Source organism: Antechinus flavipes, chromosome 2, assembly GCF_016432865.1.
Source record: "Antechinus flavipes isolate AdamAnt ecotype Samford, QLD, Australia chromosome 2, AdamAnt_v2, whole genome shotgun sequence".
Taxonomy (NCBI): Eukaryota; Metazoa; Chordata; class Mammalia; order Dasyuromorphia; family Dasyuridae; genus Antechinus; species Antechinus flavipes.
In genome coordinates, this window is record NC_067399.1 from 345020714 (window position 1) to 345037487 (window position 16774).

The 16774-nt window shown below is 31.8% G+C and overlaps 1 protein-coding gene across 4 annotated transcripts in view; it reads right to left on the bottom strand.

Moving 5' to 3' along the window:
* Positions 1–1175: 1175 nt before the first annotated feature.
* The window catches only part of BAZ1A (bromodomain adjacent to zinc finger domain 1A), a 109747-nt gene continuing 94148 nt past the window's right edge, over positions 1176–16774 (bottom strand). For 3 of the 4 annotated variants that reach the window (XM_051977974.1, XM_051977972.1, XM_051977971.1), the window contains 8 exons: positions 16405–16553; positions 14124–14216; positions 11723–11970; positions 11423–11640; positions 9879–10360; positions 7072–7214; positions 5286–5373; positions 1176–2184 (listed from right to left, as the gene is read on the bottom strand). In XM_051977974.1, the coding sequence (XP_051833934.1) occupies positions 1991–2184; positions 5286–5373; positions 7072–7214; positions 9879–10360; positions 11423–11640; positions 11723–11970; positions 14124–14216; positions 16405–16553 (1615 nt within the window). In that variant the 3' untranslated portion in view covers positions 1176–1990. The remainder of the gene's footprint in view (positions 2185–5285; positions 5374–7071; positions 7215–9878; positions 10361–11422; positions 11641–11722; positions 11971–14123; positions 14217–16404; positions 16554–16774) is intronic. The other variant, XM_051977973.1, reaches the window with a different exon arrangement.

Consider the following 16774-nt stretch of genomic DNA (forward strand, 5'->3'; position numbering starts at 1 on the left):
TTGGAATTTTTTTCTCCCAGTGTTTGTGGTTGTGCTGATTTTTTTCTGTTTCTAAAAAGCACTTTTTGTCATTTGGAATACCTTTCTGGGATGAGGAAAGAGATTTAGAATAAGTATAATGAAGAAGACATCAAAATAGTCACTTTACACAAGAAAAAGAAAGTTGTATTTTATATACAACATATACATGTTGTATTTCAGGCATATTTTTAGTTCTATAAATGTAAATATCTACTTTGTTATTTGGCAAATTCAGAATAAAATACATGATACTGATTTTACAATTTTATAATTTGCTTGAATTTCCTGAAATTCACATTGTAGTAAAAATAGAACCCACAACATTTTTTCTCTTCTGTGGGTACTATTTTTTACTACAATATCTCTATAAACATATACCTGGCACAGTTTCTTTTATAATTCACTGATTAAATGTTTCCTAACTTCTAATCTGATGATGTTCAAATCCACAGTGAAGGATTGTTTAATAAACACAAACCTCAAAAATATCATATGAATGCACTTTGCATTCTGCACTTTGGTCTGTTGAAGAAATTGTTAAAGGCATAAATAGTAATAATCTGAAGGTTCAACTCCAGGCTACCCAAGCTGCTAGGAAACTCCTTTCTAGGGAAAAACAGACTCCCATAGACCAAATATTGAGGCTAGTATGAGTCCAAAACTTGTAGGCTTCTTGGGCAGAAAAGACTAATCCTATTCAATTCCAGCACCTACTAACATGGTTATCAGAACATCAGACCAAAACAAGGCTGTGGTAGATAGAAAGCCATACCTGCATTCATTGCCTTGTTGGCCTCTTATATCCACTAATTTTTAATATGAGTAATTTCCTACAAGAGATAGAATGAACCTAGTTTGTGCTAAATTTTAGAGCCATTACCACTATTGCTATAGTAGCTATATTCCATACTAGCTGCTATGAAAACAGATTGCATGCACAAGAAAAGCAGATGAGCAAAAATATCTGAACTCAGTGTTATTGAATACCTACCCCTCCTAAGTTATGATTTATTTTGGCCTTGATAATTCAGATGTAGCTGTGCTCAAAATCCACCTTATTTCTAAAATGTTAAGAAAATTCAAGAAGCCTTTATCTGTTAAAAAGGCTTTAACTGAGGGCACAGATTAATGCAATGAATTCCACAAAACCATAATACTTTGAAAAATGTATCATTTTATTTGTACACTTAAAAAGTTGTACATTGAAACTTACAATACAGTTCTGTAAAAGCTAATTATCGCTGGAAGAACTGCTAGGGAAAAAAGGGAGGGTGTTACCTTTTTCAGCTGATCATTAGAAAAAGAGGAATAAACAAAAACACAGAAAATTTTTTTTTAAATTTAAGGAACTTTTTCCAGGTACAAATTTTATAAATACAAAAACAAATTCACAAATCTCTTTGAATACTAAATAAATATCTACTTAAAAAATTCCAACTGAATACCTCCAGTTAGCACTGGTACAGCATTTTTAATGATATACAAAAAAATTGTACTCATTCATTCATGTGTAGTGTTCAAAAGATGTGCTCATAAAATAATTTTTAATCATTTACAGTTTTTAAACTATGTTAAAGTAGAAAATTTTATTTATATTAATAAAACCCCCACAATGCCACAGTCTAAAAAAGGGTAAAAGATAAAAAACAAGTCAAAGGCATAGAAAAAATTATTTTTGCAAAATACTTGATCCTTGGACACATGAATGATCTTTAAAATATGTAAATACCTCTGTAAACCAGTACTGTATCCAATACATCAAACAGACAGTGAACAAAATTGTAGCAAAGAAAATCTTTCCTACATTCTCCTGAGTACTTAATATTAAAATCTGAGAACATAGTGCAGGCCACACTTCAAGGTGGTTAAATAGTTGTTATTGTATTACTGCTTTGTAGCGTGATTAATTATTCCATTTTCACGAACAGCATTAGGTTTTTCTCAAAATAAATCCTTTAAAAGGACAAAGTTATATTCGTGACTTTTTTGCAGCTGGAGGCATAGTGTGGTCTACATTGCTAGGTGTAATATGCAGTCCAAGCTTTTGAGCTTGAATGTGGAAAAATGCTTGAAGTCTAGTTCCAGCTTTTGCTTCACTTGTATTACGAGGGTTGTATTCAAAGCAGTTTGAAAACATTAACTCAACATCTTCAATAAACTCAGCTAGGAAAAAGAGAGGAGTTAATATGGTTATAAAGCTGTTATATAGTCCAAAAAAGAACATTTTTGATAATATTACATAGCATTATAAAATACTATAATCATCTCTTTTACTTGTTATAAATTAAGAAGTACAAATATCCTTATCTTCATTTTACAGATGAAAAAAATGAGTTTCACAGAGGTTACTCATCTGAAGTTACTATTGAGTACAAGAGTCAGATCAGAACCCAGACTTTATGACTCCAAATCCAACAATCTTTCCATTACAATAATTTTAAAAATTACATTAAGAGAATGAAATCCTTGTTATTATTTTTAATACTAAGTAAACTGGGGGGCCTGTAAAAATATCCAGAATGATATTTGGAACTTTTGTCCTATGTATTATGGAAAATGTATATAATTTGAAGTATACTCATGCATTGTTGGTGGAATTGTGAAAGGATCCAACCATTCTAGAGAGCACTCTGAAACTATGCCCCAAGAGATATATAAAGCAGTGCCATTACTGGGTCTGTATCCCAAGGAAATCACAAAAAAATGTTTGTAGCAGCCCTTTTTATAGTAATAAAAGAATGGAAAATTAGTAGATGCCTGTCATTTGGGGAATGGCTGAACAAATTGTGATATATGAAGGCAATGGAATATTATTTTTCTATAAAAAATGATGAACAATCTGAATTTAGAAAGCTCTGGAAATATTTATATGAACTGAGGCTGAACAAAACAAACAGAACCAGGAATACATTGTACACAATAACAGCAGAAATGTGTTATGATCAAATATGAAAAACTTGGTTCTTCTCAGTGGTTCAGCAATTCAAAGCAACACCGATAGACTTCGGAGAGAAAATGCCATTTGCATGCAGAAAAGGAACTAAGGAGATTGAATGTAAAACAATGCATGATACATTCACTTCTTTTTTTCTGTTTTTTAGTCTCTCCCATGGCTTTTCCCTTTTGCTCTAATTTCTCTCTTCCAACATGATTCATAAAGCAATGTGTGTTAAAAATAAATGAATTTAAAAAAATAATGCCTAGAGCCAAGAAATGTAGTATTTTGTTTGTGGAACAACCAGTAAGACAGTGTTGCTGTATTAAAGAGTATGTGTTCAGGAGTAAGGTGTAAAAAAACTGGAAAGGTGGGAGAAGACCAGATTGTCAAGGACTTTGCATTGGCAAGGACTTGTCAAGCAAGCAATTTTTTATTTGCTCCCAGAGACAACAAGAAGCCACTAGAGTCTATTTAGTGGAGAGTGAGGGGGGAAGGAAAAGAGAGACAGGGACATGGAGGAGTGAGAGGGGGGAAAAGAGACAGAGACATAGAGGCTTGTGGGGGGAGAGAGAGAATGGAGAGAAAGAAAGGGAGGAGAGGGAGAAAAAGGAAGGGAGGAAAGGGAGAGAAAGGGAAAGAGAGGGAGGGAGGAAAGGGAAAGAGAGGGAGGGAGGAAAGGGAAAGAGGGAAAGAGGAAAAGAGAGAGAGAGACAGAGATATGGAAGACTGAGGGGGGAAGGAGAGACAGACTGGAGGATGGAAGGGAAGGAGAGAGAAGTAGAGAAAGAGGGAAAAAGAGGTAAAGAGGGAGGGAGAGAGAAAGGGAAAGAGAGGGAGGGAGGAAAGGGAAAGAGGGAAAGAGGAAAAGAGAGAGAGAGAGAGAGAGAGAGAGAGGAAGAGAGAGAGAGAAGGAAAAGAGAGAGAGAAAGAGAGGAAAAGAGAGAAGAGGGGAGAGAGAAAGGGACATAGGGAGAAGGAGAAAGAGAGAGGGAAAGAAAGGGGGAGAGGGAGACAGAGAAATAGAGAGAAACAGAGAGACAGAGGCAGAAACAGAAACAAACATGGAGGAGTGGGGGAGGGAAGGAGATAGAGAATGGACAATGATCTAAATGAGATGGAGAAGAAAACAACAAAACAGGGCAGCAGAGAGAAAAGGAAAGGCAAAGGAGGAACACACATTCAAAAGGAAGGAGTTGACAGTGTCTAGGGTTACCTAGGAAGAAGGTCTGGTAAAGGTTATCTGATTTAGCATTTGGAAGCTCCCTGGTAACCTCAAGAGGGAAAGCTCCAGTGGAATGGGGAGATTGGGATAAGTAAACTGGGGGCCTATAAAAGGTAGTAGAATGATATTTGGAACTTTTGTCCTGTGTACTATTAAAAAATATGGTGCAGAAGAGTAACACGATTATGTGATGATCTATTGTAATGAACTTAGTTCTTCTCAACAATGTGGTAATTATTCAAGGCAATTTCAATAGACTTGGGATGGAAAATGCAATCCACATCAAGAGAGAAACTATGGAGAATGAATGTAGTTCCCCTTTTGGTTTGATTTTTCTTGTACATGACAAATATGGAAATATGTTTAAAACAATTCCTCATTATTTACAGTTTTTAAAACTATGTTAAAGGGAATTTTACTTATATTAACAAAACTCTCACAATAGTAGTTTTAAAAAAAGGTTAAAAATTAAGCACAAGTCAAAGACATAGAAAAAACTATGTTTGCAAGATATCTGGACACATGAATGTTCTTTAAAATATGTAAAAACTTCTATAAACCATATTTAATTTATATCAGATGGTGTCTTATCTTTCTAAAGGAAGGAGAGAGAAAAACCTGGCACACAAAGTCTTACAGAAATGAACATTGAAAAATATCTTAACATGTATTTGGAAAAATAAAATATTATTGAGAAAAAATATTTAGTGCAGAGGCCAAAGCACTTTCAAAATGGATGTCTCAGTCCATATCTATAATTATATTAAAGTTTATCTCTGATTATTCTGCATGTAGCATTTTTTATTCAATCTTTAACTGTTTTCAATCCCAATTTATTATCAATCCCAATTAAATATCAGATGAAATATTACCCAAAATCCATAATTAAAATTAAAAGTAAAAATCCACATAATTGAAAAGAAAATAATTCATCTTCATATAAAAGTTCATAAGAACAATGAAATAACATTCTACTACTTCTAAACTTCCCTTTCTTAGAACAATGTTTAGATATGAATTATATAATTATGCAATGTTTAGATATGAATTAGTAAGAAACATAGTTTAAAAAAACTTAAAAAGAAACAAATGTAAATTACTTACAAGCTAGTTTATATTCACATTTGTTCACTTTTTCACGAATTATATTTAAGGCAATAGGTTTTTTGATGATATCATAGTAGTCTGGTACCTATAAAATAATCATTTAAATATACCATTTATTAATTAAAAGAATGTATTGTTAATCAAAGAAAGTTCACCAAACTACCAACTTTCATATTTTAAACGGGTATTATTAAAGGAGAATGCAACTATTAGCCTTCTCAGATATTGTATATTAATTATCTTAACATTAACTTAAACATAAAACAAATTAAGGCATGGCTCAAAACAAAAATCAATCATCAAGTGGATAAGACACAAAACTGTTCAGAAATGATATTTTTACATTTATGTAAGAATAGAGAGCCTATATATGCCAGAGAGAGCAAAGTTCAAATTCTAACTCTGAAACATGCTGTTTCAACATCAAAACATTCAATTCTCTCAGTACCTTGAGGCTATCACTTAAGCCTATAAATTATAAAGATGAGTTATCAATATCCACTGTTTCTAAAGTGGGGAATTACACATTCCTTTCAATTATAAAACAGCAGTAGTCCTTCTGGCAGATTAGAAAATATGAAGTCATAAGAATCATTAAGGTTTGCAAATGTAATGCCACTGTTTTAATAATTTAATGATGCCAAATATTGTGTTTCTGGTTACTGAATAGGAAATGTGTAACATGTTCCAAGCAAAAGCAGTAAAAACTATCCAGAAAGGAAAGCATAACAATGAAAATTTAGTCCCTTTATCTCATTTGATTTTCTCAATAACCCTATGAAGTACTTAATCTAAGGGGGATTCAGAAGATTAAGTGACTTAATTTCAGGTCTTCTAACCCTTAAGCCCAGTGGTCTGAATTCTATCACATTGTCTTTTTGACACAAGTAGATGATTAAGAATAGACAAATATGCCAAACTTCCAGCAAATACAAATAATCGGAAGTGAATCAAAAGGCCACTTTGGTCTATGCTTTCCCCTTGCCCCAACACTTCAAAAGAATTAAGTTTAGGAAACCAGATAGAAAACATTTTAAATTATCAAAGCTGATTTTTGCAGGGCAGTGTATTTCCAGATTTCGTTATACTGATTCAAACTATAGCACACATTGTTAATAAACAAACAGATTACAAAGAACAATGAAAATAGGTAGATAGGAAAGTGAAGAATGCAATGTTCTACTCTACTAGTATAACAAAAAAAAAAAAAAAAAAAAAAAAAAGAAACTTTTAGTATAATAGTTTCTTCAGTGTAACTATCTGAAATCTTTGGGACAATTATCCTGAAATCTCAAAGCTATCAAAAAATAGCAAGTTATGCTGTTCAACTTAACTTTAATTTCATTGCTGAAACCATAGGTCTGAATCATGACAATGATGATTACCACCATCACCAAAAGCTATCATCTTCATCTTAAGCTAATTAAATAACTAGAAGGATAAGCTACTCAACTACAACTACATATTTGACCTACATATATATGTATTACTCATATACTAACTAACCGTTGAAAAACTTGGCAACTATTATATTTTATTTTTGTGAGACAATTGGGATTAAGTGACTTGCCCAGTGTCACAAGGCCAACATTTGAAATCGGGTCCTCCTGACTTCGGGACTAGTGCTCTATCCATTGCACCATCTAGCTGCTCCCACAACTATTTTAAATTAAAAAAAAAAAAAATTCAAGTTTTTCAGACAATTCAGTTATTAAGACTTCATATTCAAAATATGAAGGTGGATATATTTTAATCCTATCAATTTATAGCCACTCTCACTTACCTGGATCTTGGAAACCAGTTTCAAGAAAGGCCAGCTGTCATCATGTCGTACTAGTTCTACAACAAGTTGTTCAAAAGCAGATAATTCATGGACACCACCCTGTCTGCCTGAACTTCTTCGATTCAATGTCTTAGAAGATGAGTCTGAAAAATAAAAGCAGAAAATCTGTCTTAGGCAATTAAAGGATGAATTGAAAATACTGTTTAAAACAAGTTACTTTTAAATTTTCAGCTCTTCATTGAAAAAAAAATCTTATAAAGCAGTAAACAAATAGAAGAATAACATGTTTTTTCTTCTAGCTTCAAAGGGATAAAATTTGAAAGCATGTGAAACAAAATGGTTTATCTACTGCTTTGTGAATGTGACTTCTTCAGAGATATTTAACCATCTTTGGGAAAGCAGACCATATATATCTATACAGATATATTAAAAAAAAAAAAGCCTTGTAAATATTACTCTTAGTTCTAGAAAAGATCTCAAGATTTTTATTATAGCAAAACACCTTTTACTACTTTCCTCATTAGCTAAATAAAGGTATAAATTAGATAGGAGAGAAGGAAAAAAGAGAAAGAGAAGCTTTCTTTAGACTGGGGAGTGGCCCTTTCATTTTGGTCTTTGTATCTCCAGTGTCTACAAAATACCTTATGTATAGTATATGCTTACTCCCAGATTAAAGTCACATAGAAAAACAACCCTTCAATGAATAATGAAAAACTACTTGGACTTTCACATAGTAAGTGGCTTTTAAAAACACCAATTTTCCAAACCCATACTGGAAAAGAGGTCCCTTATTATAGATGGCAATAACCCCCCAAAAATAAGATGGTGAAAAGTGAATATGGAAGTTGAGTAGTTTTCTAATTTCTCCTTATTCCTGTGCACTTGAATTTTACTTTATTATGTGAAGTTAGTTTCCACAAAACATGCCCATAAATTAAAAAAAAAATTTACTCCTAAGAACTACATAATTTTGGAACTAATCACCACTTTAGCATTATCCATCATTATATAATTTTAAGAGCTAAACTTTATCAAACTAATCTCAAATAACACTAATGATAAAATGATACTGATATATATATATCTTTATGACATTATAAATGACAGTGTACCAAAAAACTTATGATTCCATTTTATTTTCTGGACAATGCAACTCAAAGTGTTACTTTATGTTTTTTCAGGTGTTGGAGAACAATGGAGATAAATATTACATTCTGTCTTTGCTAGCTTATTACAAATAGAATAATGTAAGACATGATTTAAGAGATAAAAATTGAAAGAAGGAGGTAGTTATGACTACAGAAAATTATAACTCAAATTGTAAGATGAAAAACTACACATATAAAATATTATTGTTCAAAAACATCAATTCTTTAGACAAGAAGAATTTATTTAGTTGGGAAAAGTGATTATAATTCAGAAGTGTATAAATTCAAGAGAAGTAAACCTATCCCTGTTAGTTCTAGTAAGGAAGTATTTTTTATGAAGAAATCAATGACAACCAAAAGAATAATTAACTACATTAACTATGAAATCACCTTTTGCACTTTGGATTTCTTCTCAAATATTTAAAGTGATTTTCATAGTTTTCCTTCTACCATGTTATTTCTAACACATGAATGCTATATGCAGAAACAATTTTAGTATTTCTTGCTCCTCTCTCCTCTACAAAATTTTCAAGGCTCAACATTAAGATAGCATCTGAGAAGATCTGCAAAAGGTACAGGACATATCTGGGGAATTGCTAGCAGTTTAGTTTGATTGGAAGAGAATATATGGAGAGATAAGTTTTTGAACAGATGGATTTTAAGGGTTTAAATAGAATTATTTAAATATAAGAAATATAAACAGAAAGGAAAGGACAGTGGAAAAAAATGTATACATGGGATTTGGGCAGGTAGGTCACACAGCATATAAAGCACTCTATCTGGAATCAAAAAATCCAAAGTTCAAATCATGCCTTAGACGTAGATGTGTGACTTTGAGCAAAACATTTAATCTTAGTCTCCCTTTCAATGTCCACATCCTTAAAATGCAAATAATAAAACACCTACTTTACAGGGTTGTTGAAAGGATAAAATAATATATTTTTAAGGTGCTATCTAAACCTTAAAGTATTAAATAAATTGGTTGGGAGTAGAGGATTGGGTGAGAGACTGAAGGAGAATGTAAGAGTAGGGATGATAAAGCCAATAACAGAAAATAGAAAAATAGAAATAGTTTAAAAAGCCAAAAATAGAAAACAGAAACAGAAATAGAAAAGTGAGGAGAAAAAGAGAAGGGAAGGGTGGAGGAATGATAATTGGACTTGAGGTCATATTAGGAAGACTATTTAGGGAAGTTGTTAGGATGTTATTAGGTTAGGGTGTCCACTAGGTAGTTGAAAATGTGAGTCCGAAAGCACAAGAGCAATGAAATAGGGGATAGCGATAAAAATGTGGAAACTTGGTACATCTGAGACAGGTGATGGCAAGAGCAAAAAAGATGAAAGACAGAACTTTAATAGCTATATTTAAAGGAGAGGAGAAATAAGAATCAAAGAATTGTCAGACTAGGAAAATCAAAATGGGATAATATCACATGAAGTAAGAGAGAAGAGAATTTCAGAAGGGAAATGATAATTATCTAAGCAAAAGTATCAAAGGCTATAGGGCTATAGAGAATTAGAAGATAAGGACACTGGACTTGGCATGTTGGATGCCATTGGCAATCTTTAAGAAAGCAATTTTTTGTATGTTGTCAGTGGTGAGACAGATTGTGCAGTGAAAAGGCAAAAATTGTTTCAAAGTTAAATAATAACTTCATACCTGCTGATTGTCTTTTCCTGCCTCTTTTCTTAGGTTCTCTATCCTGAACAGAAAGTTCAGGCATAGAATGTAAAAGTCTTGCTTCTTCACTTGACTTTGTGTTAATGACTCTAAAGTTAGGGAGATTGGAAGGACTATTTTCTGGTATATTTTTAGCAGTCTTCCTGCCTCTACGTCTTCTTCGAGGACTAATGAGTTCCACAAATACATCTGCTTGTAATGAACCATGACTCTGACGAGTAGAACGGCTGGTAAGTCTTAAAGAAGCTTTAGTTTCTGTAGCAGGAGCAGATTTTATTTTTCTTAGATTTCTACCAGTAGTTTTAGATGAAGATCCAGTTGGTTTGGATATACTCTGCTGATTCCGTGAAGTATATCTTCCAGAGTCCTGTCGCTGACCACCACGACTTGAAATAGAAGTACTGAGTCTGCTTCTTGGTTTTATTGGGAATCTAAGCTGTGGTCTTCCTCGTTTAGGTGGGCTAGAAACATTTTAAACATAAGAATTATAGCACAAACTAAGAATGCTTTTATACAAAATCAAGCCCCAATCAAATATTCCATTACTTTGAATAAAAACTACAATGTCAACAAGATTTCTGGAAGACTTACAAATATTGTACAATTTACTTCTATCCATTATCTTCTTCTCCAAATCTGTTTACCTCGAAGGTAGTATGAAAAATGTATACAGCTTTACTTCCCTGGTGATCTCATTTACACATAGAATAACTTCTCCCTCTTTTTTTCAGTACTGTTCCTTTCATTTTCCCAACTCCAGATCCCAGTGAAACTAAAGGATCTAATAGCTCCCAACTATTGTTCAAAAATAAAATAAACTAAAACCCTGTGAACAAATCAAATTAGCCTATTGCTACTACAACTATGCGAAGATGCTTCTTGTCACTTCCAAACATGTTTTGCCCTATATCATTATTGCTAATGTTGATGTTAATTTTATCCTAATTTTACCCACATAAAATTTTTTTGGAGATGAACTATATCTAAATATGTAGAATAATTTCTCTACATAATCCAAATAAAAAATAATGTCCTTATTGCTACATAATCATTAATTTTCTCATTTTTATAACCTATTTGTAACCACAGAGGTTAGTGTTGTGTTTGACATACAGTAAATGCTTAATAAATGACTTTTCACTTATTTGTTCCATTTACGGTTTGTTATTTAATATTAATACCTTTATCATTCTAACTAGTTGTCCTTGAAGAGTTGGAATAAGGAACAAAAACTTAAGTTTCCAATGCTGCAGAATATTCTAGTGTCTTCTACCCTCAAGTAAATCAGAAATCTAAAATTCTAAGAATGAATTGTGAGCTTCAATTTCAAGCCAAAAAAAAAAAAGTTATGAAAGTCTTTTGAGAAATATAATTTAGTTGAAGTCACTAGATTATGTACAAAGCAAATATGATACATTACATATTTAGTAAAAATAAAGTATAATGCTTTCCCAACAATTCTTTCAATAAAATAATATTAAGTTCAATTTAAGAATGCTAATCTCTTCTTCAATATAACTCACATCATTTCTTCTTCTCGACAGTCATCATCTTCATCCTGCTCCATCTCATACTCCTCTTCCTCACTCTGTCCTATTTCATCATAATCTGTTTCTTCATTTTCCATTTGTCCTGTGGTCTCTTCATCACTTTCTACAGATGGTCTCTGTCTAGAGGAAAGTCGTCTAGAACGTTGTTTTGGTCGACATTCTGGACAGAACCAGTCTCCTTCAGGTATAGTCTGACAAATTATATAAGATGTCTACCTTAAATGTGTCACTGAATGTAAACATTAACTGAAAATTAAATATAAATAATAATACCTTGAGTTTCGGTCGAACACAGTAAGTATGATGACCTCGATCACAGCCATCACAAAGCACCATACTTTCAGCATCACCCTTCTTTCGACACATCTTGCAACGAGCATTTAATATAGACTTGGACCAGATGACACTACGATCCAAGGTAGAAAGATGAAGAAAAACTTGGGACAGACTAGCAGAAGAAAGAAGAGACTCTCTCCAACGATCCAGGACTGTTTTGTAAGAACGTCCACTGTCACTGGCATCTTGAATGAAAAGAAGGAAGAATCAAGACTTTTTCTCATTAAAATTCCAAGTGGTCTGTTAGGTTCTTCTGTGTACCTCAATTGTTCATGAGATATTATAATATTAACACAGGATTTGAAGCTAAATCATCCTGAAGACAAGTCCAGTGTTCTAGCCTACTATGCCACCTGCTTGATCTAACAGGGAATTAACTTGATCTAGTATTGCTAAATATATTCTAGAAATGTAACTATAAATAGATAACACATGATATAATGTAACAAAAAAACCCAATATATTAATAGTTGAAAAGACACACTGAGTAAGAAATATCTTTAAATTTTTTAAAAGGTAGTTTTGTGAAGCAATGTGGAATTATTTATTATTTTTTTAAAATAACTTTTTATTGACAGAACCCATGCCAGGGTAATTTTTTACAATATTATTCCTTATACTCACTTCTGTTCTGATTTTTCCCCTCCCTCCCCCCCCCCGACGGCAAACAGTCCTATACATGTTAAATATGTCACAGCATATCTTAGATACAATATATGTGTGCAGCAATGTAGAATTATTAAGAGAAGAAGTATTTTTAACATTTACTTGCCCCTCCCCAAAGTGCTATTAGACCCAATATATCCTTTCTTTCACCTTTGAGCTTTCCCTTATAACAAAGATTTTAAAAGGGGGGAAATGCTCAGCAAAGCTACTATCTTCAACTCTTCAATGACAGGAGAGAGTATAATTTTTCAAACCTTCTCTAAAGACAAGTTTGGTCAAATTGTGAATACCCTTAGATCTAGCAGTACACAAGTAACAACAAGATTATATGATGATCAACTGTATGAAGGACTTGGCTCTTTCTCAGCAATGCAGTGGTTCAACACAATTCCAATAAACCCAACTGGCATAGAAAATGCCATCCACATCCAGAGAGAGAACTAAGAATACTTAATGTGGAGCGAAACATACTATTTTTACCTTTCTGTTTGTATGTTTGCTTTTTCTTTCTTATGGTTTTCTCCTCCCTTTTTCGTCTGATTTTTCTTGTACAATATGACAGACATGGAAATATGCTTAAAAATTGTACATGTTTAATCTTTATCAGATTGGTTGCTATCTTGAGGAGTGGGAAGATAAGGGAGGGAGGGAGAAAAATGAGTTTGTAAGGCATGGTTTGTAAGAAAGAAATCTAATCTGCAAACCATGTAAACCCAAGATACTTTGTGAGGTTATCAGTGACAAAAATTTTTATTTTATATATATATATATATATATATATATATATATATATATATATATATATATATATATATTTTTTTTTTTTTTTTTTTGAAAGGCAAAGACTAAGTCCAATACAACAATGACTAAGGTATTATATGCAAAGTAAGGTGGTAAATGAGGCACTCAGCTCTGAATTCTGTGGAAGCAAGAATCTTTATTCTATCAAATTTCTGATACTGTTGCTGTTGTGCTCTCCTCTAGAAAGTATATCTCCACAGACCATATTAAGAGTAGCTAAGTCACTCTCTATAAATTCCTTGGAATCATGCATCCTTTATCTTCATCTTGTCTACTCACTTTCTAACTTCTGCATGGAGAACTATAATGAACATTATCATGTTTTTGGAAAGGTATAACAATGGATATATCTATTGTTCCATTTTACGTCCTACTGACTTCCCAGGCAAAATACTCTTCCTATGTTTCTATGTATAGTGTTGCCTAACCCTATTAAATGTTGGCTTGTCGGGCCTGAACAGTGCCCACAAAAATCTTGTTTTGTTCTCAGGACCTTAATACCATATTTTTGCTGCTTTCTCCCTCCATACCTTGCAGCACTTTTTGCCAGTGCCAAGTTCCTCTCAGATCTTCATACTGAGGAAGGGCCAAAAATAGCAAAACAAACAAAAACAAAAACAAAAACAAAACAAAACAAACCTCCAAATCTCCAAATCAGGCAACTACTCTCTTCTGACATTTGTGCAAATTTTAAAATTCAAGTCAGATGAAAAAACTTTCATCTTTAAAAAGTGTTGTGTGTATTTAAGATGAAGTTAAAATAACAGAACATTAACCATAAAACCAATGAAAATTAATGACAAATAACACAATACCATAGAGCTTTAAGCATTAAAAATTCTTTAAAAAAGAAAAAAGTCAAACAATTTACCATCTTTCTCACTAGACTGATCATCCTCTCTTTTTTTCTTGTCCTCTTTTTTCTTTCTATCTCCCTTTTGATCTCTTTTAATTTCTGCATTACCTAATTTTAAATTGATAAAATTAATCCAAAATTTTTTATAAACTTGGAAAAATGAAAAAGCATAATAATACTAAAATGTTTACTTTAAAATTAAACAATTAATGTAGGCTGAAAGAAAGTTTTGAATTGAATTTTCAGATAAAAATGAAGACATAATTTACATTAAAATGTACTGTATTTAAAACTTTAAATATTCAGTATTAAGATGATTCAGATACTTTGGTCTTGAAAATTCTTATTATTGAAAAATTAATGTGACCAAATGATATAATTTCTCTAAACTGGATAATATCAGTGACAGAAAAATAGAAATGAAAATGCATATATTAATACACACATATTACTGCACATACAAATACAAAAGTGAAGTTAATGCCTGCCTTTAAGGAGCTTACATTCTAATAAAGGTAACAAAAAACTGTAGTTAGAAAGGGACATTTTAGTCAGAAAAATGACTAGTGATACTTAAGGCCACAGGAGAGTACTAAAATATCTCCTCACTAAAAAACAATGACAGAGTTGAATCAATGATACAAATAAATGTTTTCTTCTAAAAGAATCCAGATCTATAGAAACAAATGGATCTCTCTATTTCTAAGTGGAGCTTGGCTTTTTTTTTTTTTTTTAATTTATATCCCTAAACAGATGTTAATTTCTGAATAGAAGAATGAACAAAAAAAGCTAAATGCCTGGCGTTAGGTATTTCTGGGGTGCAATAATATCCTAAAAACAGATTTCCCTTAAACAGAAAATTCAAACTTCTTAAATCAGAAATCATTGGATCCATGAGATCATAATTCATGGGATATTTAGGTAGAATTTCTACTCAAACTTTAAAAAAACAAACAAAAATCTTTTCCTCCTAACAGATACTTTATGGGTATTTCTTTTTTGCAGGAAAGTAGACATAGTTTTTAAGATTTGAAAAGGCACATGAAATCAGTTTATCTTTTTTTTTTCTTTTTGAATACATAAACATTTCTCCTTAGAAATGATACAATAAATTAGGTTCCTAGTCAACACACAAAAATCAACAAATAGAGTATCTGAGTTTTTATTCAGTCATTCTTGATTAATTTCAAGAGCTTAACACATTACTAACAGAATTATTTCAACTACAGTAAACCACCATTTCTAAGATTATTTCTATAAGAAAAAGCATTTGCATTTTGGGTTGCTAGGAATGTATTTCTTTGCCTCTAATTCTTTCTACACTTTCATATAAGAAGACAACTAACTCTAGCCTAACTAGTTGTCTCTAGATAATTCTGAATTAGGAACCAAAGAACTACTACTACTACAAAGTACATACTCTGAATTGGTCTACCTATTATCCAAATATATATGAGTAAACTCACTGTTCAACTGAGTTAATTACTCAAGGTTTGACTATTCCAGGAATTTAACAAGGTCTTTGTTCTTTGGTTTTTTAAGGCTGCCTTTAGGCTGATTATTTTATTCAAAACTTACTAAAACTGGCCAGGGATAGAAGAGTTGACAAAATCTCAAATCAGTATAAACTAAATTAGGAATTAGCAGATCTATAAGCAAGGAAATAATTTAGCAAAAATAAACTAATTTATTTATTTATTAAATATTTATTTATTTTTCAATGTCTACCAGTACTACAGTGAAAATTCATAAACTTGGCAATCTCTTAATATAACTACTAAAAATTTGTTATCTGTCAATTTCAGTAATGGCAAATTTAACATTTCAAAATTCTATTATCAATATAGAAACTCCTGAAATATTTTTTCCAAACAAACAAAAAAAAATTATATAGTGCATGAAATTTAAACACAAAGAGAATCCCAAACATAGTTAAAGGGGCCAGGAAGAAAAACAACAATACATCAATTACCACAAGTACTTTTTAATGATATATAAACCCATATATATGTTGCAGCTTAAGAGAATGACTCATCATCATAACAAAGCTATGATCTCATTTGAGAAAACCTTAAGTTTGAAAAGAAACATTATAATAGTTGAAAGAATACTTTAATATAATGGTTTATATTTATTTCAGTTTAGTTTTTCATAAATAGGTGTAACAAAAAAAGACAAATTTGTTTTCTTATTTTTCATTCAATTAAAATGTTCTTGTTATAACTTAGGAAAGTGCATTTTCAGCATTAAGTAAAAACGTACTAATGAAATTAAAGTAATGAAAAATAGGTATTACCTAATGGTGCTTTAAGGAATCGCCGTTCAATGCCTTGCTCTATTTGAAGTAGTGCAGTTGCCAGGTAATGTACCACTTTACTGACTGACTGTGGTGTGTTTGTATTGGCTGAAACAGTATTTGGCACTTCAGTTTTGGTTCCAAGCAGTCTACAATTTAAACAATAAAATATTTCATGTATATTTAAAAAGTGGTAGGTAAGTCTGTCTTTTAGATAAGATTTGAAATAATTTTGCCTATCAGCAAATGGATTGTAAGACTGTCTCATCTTCTTAAATCTAGGTCATTTTCCTAAAAGGCAGCACTATTCTCATAAATTCACTAAGGCTTGTCAAGAACAAGATGTTTTTTCACATTGATCTTAAATAAA